At 35.7% G+C, this 6,620-nt stretch overlaps 1 protein-coding gene across 2 annotated transcripts; it reads left to right on the top strand.

Moving 5' to 3' along the window:
- LOC107901361 (sugar transporter ERD6-like 6) lies at positions 1–5,366 on the top strand. 2 transcript variants are annotated; one of them, XM_041081747.1, is made up of 18 exons: positions 1–567; positions 671–733; positions 848–937; positions 1,138–1,197; positions 1,287–1,352; positions 1,470–1,535; positions 1,620–1,695; positions 2,172–2,236; positions 2,351–2,443; positions 2,627–2,707; positions 2,806–2,890; positions 3,385–3,431; positions 3,528–3,590; positions 3,676–3,735; positions 3,905–3,970; positions 4,084–4,143; positions 4,714–4,828; positions 4,919–5,366. In XM_041081747.1, exons 1-18 carry the CDS (start codon positions 373–375, stop codon positions 5,029–5,031), a joined length of 1,464 nt encoding a protein of 487 aa, XP_040937681.1. In that variant the 5' UTR covers positions 1–372; the 3' UTR covers positions 5,032–5,366. The 2 variants fall into 2 exon arrangements, with proteins under 2 accessions (XP_040937681.1, XP_040937682.1); XM_041081748.1 differs by lacking the exon at positions 4,714–4,828.
- The last annotated feature ends 1,254 nt before the right edge of the window (positions 5,367–6,620 follow it).

A 6,620-nucleotide genomic window follows, 5' to 3' on the forward strand; every position in this document is an offset into this window, starting at 1 on the left:
CACGTAAAAAAGGGCTAATTGATCCAAATTCCTACAAAGTAGCTCCGATTGCTATGGGGTTGGGCAACAGTTTGAATCCATACAAGAAAACTAAACATCAGGCCGATGTATGCGAAAATCATGGGTTGTTGCCCAAAACGACAATCCTCAACCAAACGAATGGATAAGCCCCCGACCAACAAACTACGTCATCCCACGTGCCGTTTTTCTCCCACAAAATGTTGAATATTAAACAACTCGACACTCATCATCTCGTCATCATGCTAATCTTCATTATTTTCATTTCTGCTCTAAAGCTTTTTAAGTTTTTTTTTTCTCCTGGAAATTTTGATCCTTTTTCTTCTCCGTTGTTTAATTTAGAGCGAATTGGCGATGAGTTTCCGGGACGACAATGATGAAAGTCGGGATCTCAAGAAGCCCTTCTTACATACTGGAAGTTGGTATCGGATGAGTTCGAGGCAGTCCAGTATTATGAGTTCTTCCGCTCAAGTCCTTCGTGATGGATCTATCTCCGTCGTTCTTTGTGTCCTCATCGTTGCCTTGGGTCCTATCCAATTTGGCTTTACCGTATAATAATTCTACACCCCTCTTCTCACTCTCATTATTGGTCTTTTTCGCTTTTACAGTTTCATTTTTAACTGTATTTTTTAAAAAAAATTTGAATATATAGTGTGGATATTCTTCTCCTACTCAAGCTGAAATTATCAGTGATCTTAAGCTTTCGATTTCAGAGGTATTGATTTTTGAGTCACCCAAATTCCTTTTTTTTTTAATTTGAATTGATTTTATTCTGTTGTTCTTTTCATTAAATCCGCCCCCCTTTTTTTTTCTTTTTTTTGGGGGCCAGTTTTCTATTTTTGGTTCGTTGTCAAATGTGGGCGCAATGGTTGGGGCAATAACCAGTGGTCAGATTGCTGAATATATTGGCCGAAAAGGGGTAACTTCTTTACTTCGTAATATGATTTACCCTTTGATTAATGTATTCTTTAACCTTGGAGCTGAGAAATTATAAATTTAATCCATTAATCTTCCAAATTTATATATGTAATTGCGCTGATATTGCATCAAATACGAATCCTTTGATCTTTCTTTTTTCACTCAACAATTTAATGCTGTTTGTGGTGTTAAAATCTGCAGTCGTTGATGATTGCTGCGATTCCAAACATAATAGGATGGCTGGCCATATCATTTGCCAAAGTGAGTGACTTTTAGTAATTTTTTGTACTTGTAATCGTGTTTCCTTTGCAAAGCATGTTGCTAACTTCGTACGCATTGGGCATTTGTAGGATTCTTCGTTTTTATTTATGGGAAGGTTGTTAGAAGGGTTCGGTGTTGGTATTATTTCTTATACGGTACCTTGAAAGCTTTCAGCTGTTTTTTTTACGTTTCTTGGATTTTTTTTCCTTTTACAAGTAATACTTAAAATAGAATAGTTCCAAGATTTTTTTTTTAAAAAAAATTATGTCAAGGTGCCTGTGTATATAGCTGAGATAGCACCCCAAAACATGAGAGGAAGCCTTGGATCAGTGAACCAGGTTTGTTGTACACTAGTATCCATTTCAGTATCCCTTATTTGCTTCTGTCTACTGATTAATCAAGTGAACATCTTTATTGGATAGCTATCGGTTACTATTGGAATAATGCTGGCGTACCTGTTGGGACTCTTTACAAATTGGAGAGTACTTGCAGTTTTGGGTAAGCGGATTAAACTTTGCTCACCTAGCCCTTCTTTCCAGAAAGAGAAGCACTTAATGCTGTTGAAGAAACAGTGTATTATTTTTTTTATTCGAACAAATTCAAATTTCTTTGAAGATTTCGTATTGTGCATGGCCGCATGCATGTGAAGACTTGAACCCTTGCGTGTAATTGAAGTTCACTGTGTTCTCTCTCTCCCGCCCCCCCTCTCTGTAGAAAATAAGTAGTGCTTGTGGAAATATCTTTCCTCTAAAGGGAATTAAAGCTTTTTTAAATTTAATAGAGATAGATGGCTATTAGGCTCTAAAGAGACTACTTTTTCCCATGACAATGAAGTTATGGCATCATTTGCATATGCATTAGATCACCATGGTTCTGTTGAATCTTAACTATGGCCATTGTGTATCAATAATCAATAAATTTTGTTATTAAATGCACAGTTATCATTAACAAGCTGCTATGTTTCTTCTTTGTAGGAGTATTACCTTGTACAATATTGATACCTGGCCTATTCTTCATACCAGAATCTCCTAGATGGCTGGTAAGAAACAAGTACCTGCCATCATTTGAGTGGACCTTTTAAAACTTCTTACTTTTTCCTCTTTTCTTTTCTATTTAGTATTTTGTCTATGTCTTCTGAATGGGTTGCATCCAGGCAAAAATGGGAATGATGGAAGATTTTGAAGCCTCTCTGCAAGTTTTGCGGGGCTTTGATACAGATATTTCTGTTGAAGTTAATGAAATCAAGGTATTGAACTGAATCACTTCAATATGTCTTTTTCACTTTAGCCAAGGCTCATGCTTTCTGGATTGTACTGCAAACCTAAGTTCTTATGCAAAAGCTTTAGTTGATTAGCATAAGGTTTTTTCTTATTGGCATTTTTTCCCTGTTCTACTCTTAAAAGTTAAGCTCTAATTGGCACCTCTGCAGAGAGCTGTAGCATCATCAAGCAGGAGAACAACAATTCGATTTGCAGATCTCAAGCGAAAAAGATATTGGTATCCCTTGACGGTATATTCTTTTTTCTTATTTCACTTATAGTTTTTCCCCCCTTGCCCTTAACGTTGATTGAACCCCCCCCCCGGTTAGTGTTAATTGGTATGTTGCAGATAGGGATTGGGTTACTGGTGCTTCAGCAACTAAGTGGCATCAACGGTGTTTTATTCTATTCCAGCAATATCTTCGCAAGTGCTGGTTAGAACAATATTTCTTTGATATTTAATTGTACTATTAATTGAAGCTGTAGATGGTGGATAAATAAATTCCCAAAGAAATGGATACTTCACCATGTATGAACCTCATTACTGCATTTTGGATAGCATGAATTATTCAAATTCAAATTTGGTAAGACGAACTTGTCATTCGAAACATATTTAGTGGATGTCTCAAATAAAGCAGGAAGAATGCATTTGTGGTCTGTTGGAGATTAGCTAATCTTCTATTTGTACATCTTATTGATGTTGTTATCTTCTTAAGAATTTGAGGGGAATCGTATTAATTGTTTAATTACACAAGCTTAACAAAAAATGAATTACCCCTTCCCATCTCAAGGCTCTTATTCCATAACCCTCATCATGCATTATTGTCATAATTTGGTGTATGTTCTTAAGGTTGCAACAGCTTTAGGTATCGTTTATTTATTTTTGCCTTCTGTTTCACTAATTTGATGGTGCTATAAAACTTTTTAGGGGTTGCGTCTAGTGATGTTGCGACATTTGGGGTTGGGGCCATTCAGGTAACATATGCAGAGTCTTATTTTGCCATGCAGGATTTCATATATTGTGAGGGAGCTTTATTCTGATTGGTCTAATAGGAGTCTGTATTCTGCTAGGTCATTGCAACTGGGGTGACTACATGGTTGGTGGACAAAACTGGCCGCAGACTTCTTCTTATGGTGCGTTCAACTGTTCACCCCATTTTTGTTAATGAGCTAAAGTGATAGAAATGAAGAGGATCAATAATCTGAAATGATTTTGCAGGTATCCTCGGCTGGAATGACACTGAGTCTGCTAATTGTTGCAGTTGCCTTTTATGTTGAGGTTGGTGAAGTTAGGTCCATTTATTTCTAATTTATCTTCCTTTTCTGAAATCTTGTAGAATGTAATTGTGAATACTTAAGCAATCCCACTCAAGAAACTCTTTCTTAAACATTTTGGCACTGCTTCTTGATACCTTCTTCTCCCGCTTCTTTTTCTTCACCGATACCAGGGCATCGTCGCTAAAGATTCTGACTTATATGGCATAATGGGAATACTGTCATTGGTCGGTCTTGTGGTAAGATTTCTTTTACACATGGTGGAGTTTGTATGTATAAATAAAATATATATCTCATGTACTCTACTTCTGTCGAGTAACTTCAGTCTGATTGATTTTCTTTCTCCATCCAGGCATTTGTGATTGCCTTCTCACTGGGAATTGGAGCAATTCCATGGGTTATAATGTCCGAGGTATTCAAATTTTCTTGTATTTCCACCTTAATGTAAATCGGAACCATTCTTAATTTTGCTGTTGTAAGATTCTGTATGAAATACTTGATATGATGGATGACAGTATGTCTCATGAGTGATTATACATGAACTTGTTTGACCTTGGATGATATAAGCAACTGAGACCAATGAGAAAAAGGAAGAAATCCATTTAAGCGGACCCCCTTATTATCATATTTAGTTGGAGGCATACATCTTCCCAACAAAACCAAACCTAATTGTTTTTGTGAACGTTATGGCTTTGTCAAGAGAGAAAGCCAATGTCTGATGGTTAAGGTAATGACATATCTAGTGACGGATATTAAATCTGGTGCGATTATATTACATGTTTATCTGGTAATGCTGCTGAATGAGGTGTATGTACTTTATACCATCATGTACTCTTATCATTGGTAGCATGCATGTATGCATTTAAGTAGTTTGTTACTATTTGTAGAGCAGTTATAGTGTTTGTGCACATAAAATAAGGTGCTCACAATGTTGGGGTCGTCTGGGTGAGGTGCTTATTTTTCTAAACTTGCATCATTTCAGATACTTCCAGTAAATATTAAGGGCCTAGCTGGGAGTGTAGCAACATTAGCAAATTGGCTGACATCATGGGTGATTACCATGACAGCAAACTTGCTTCTGACCTGGAGTGGTGGAGGTCTTTGTCTCGCCCAATATCTGTGTTTAGTTGCAATGTACAACTTAAGAAGGATCTATATAAACTAACATGCTTGCATCTTATGAGCAGGAACATTCACTATTTATGCAGTTGTGACTGCATTCACGGTTGTTTTTGTGGCACTTTGGGTCCCTGAAACCAAAGGGAGAAGTCTGGAAGAGATTCAATCTTCCTTCAGATAAAAAAGAGGTTCTTCAGTGTAATGCATTTTATCTTTACCAATTTGATTTTCAAAGTATGCGCAGTTCATGTCCAGTAAACCTGTACCATGTATTGTTTCCCTGTTGTTTGATAACATGTTTGCACCACTATTTTACAAGGAAAAAGAAAAAAGAAAAAAAAAAGGGAATTTATTCCTGATTATACAATCAATTCTCTTTATATATAGACTCATTTGTATACACATTTGTATGCTAAAATTTGGATGTTATAGAGAGGTAATTGCAATGTCTATAATTGTATCCAAGACATTTATACCAGCATATAATTTTGAGATCTCACATTTCATTCTTGGCCACTAGCATGTTTGCTTCAAATCATTTTACATTTTGTTGTTGCCTGAATGTATAAATTAAGTACTGCTATGTGTCACGTGCAAAATGTATCATTTTAGCTTAGAATCTTTCGGTACATACAATTGGTTACAGAAGTATAAACTGCTATCATCACTAATGTTGAACTTAATAGTCTGTGCATTTTCAATTAGTTTTCGTTTTTGCAATTTTCAATAATTTTTTTGAAAATTTCGAATTCGCTGTAGAAATAACAATCTAGCTCTCGGTTCAGCTAAAATGGAGTCATTACATTGTAAAGTAGGTCAGAGTTGAATGCTTTTAAAGAAAATAGAGATTTTCGACTCAATGTCTCGGCTACAACATTTGTTTTACTCGAGTGGTAATCAATGACTAGATTGTAATCTTCTAACAGTTCAAGCTAACTGCGTTGTTTCAGGTTCAATTCTTTCTAAGTCATCAGGTATTTTAAACTTTTGTGATAAGTGAATATGTGACATTTTTCACCATATTAATAATGCCGCCAAAATTTAAAAGCAAAAACAACAGCTACCAATTCTAGATTGTGTTTCGAATAATTCTTCTTATGTGGTTTTAACTGTCGGGAGATATAAGTTATTACTTTACTGTCCTGCATCAACCTGTAACCCAATCCGTCAACAAAACATCACTATAAACAATGAATTCCCTCCCAAATTCAGGCTGAGTTAAAATTGGAGCTTCTGTCAACAATGCTTTCAATCAATCAAAACTCGGTTGGAGTTTTTCTGACCAAACGAAATCAACATTTTTCTGTAACAGCTTTGTCAAAGGTAAAGCAATCATTGAAAAGCCTTTAACGAATCGTCTATAATATCCGACTAATCCTAAGAAATTTCTCACCTCAGTAACATTTTTCAGAGGTTTTCAATTGAGAATTGCATAAATTTGTTTGGATCAACTCAGATACCATCCGTAGAAATCACGTGTTTCAGAAATTCAACCTCTTGGAGCCAAATTTTGCATTTATTGAACTTTGCGTATAATTGTTTATCTCGCAAAGTTTGTAATATGATTCTCAAATGGTGAGCATACTCAGCTTCATCTCTCGAATAAATCAGAATACCGTCAATAAAAACGATAACAAATCTATCCAAATACGACTGAAATATCTGGGTCATCAAATTCATAAACGTGATAGAGGTGTTAATTAGATCAAATGACATTACAAGGAATTCGTAGTGACTGTATCTAGTTTTGAAGACAATTTTCAGTACGTC

This window comes from Gossypium hirsutum, chromosome A11 (genome assembly GCF_007990345.1).
Source record: "Gossypium hirsutum isolate 1008001.06 chromosome A11, Gossypium_hirsutum_v2.1, whole genome shotgun sequence".
Taxonomy (NCBI): domain Eukaryota; kingdom Viridiplantae; phylum Streptophyta; class Magnoliopsida; order Malvales; family Malvaceae; genus Gossypium; species Gossypium hirsutum.

Bases quoted from the DNA above. Each gene is read 5' to 3' on its own strand.
- LOC107901361 (XM_041081747.1), top strand. From the start codon at position 373: ATGAGTTTCCGGGACGACAATGATGAAAGTCGGGATCTCAAGAAGCCC. The intron at 2,444-2,626 runs GTATTGAACTGA...GCACCTCTGCAG, and splicing joins TTGAAGTTAATGAAATCAAG to AGAGCTGTAGCATCATCAAG. The intron at 3,432-3,527 runs GTAACATATGCA...GTATTCTGCTAG, and splicing joins TTGGGGTTGGGGCCATTCAG to GTCATTGCAACTGGGGTGAC.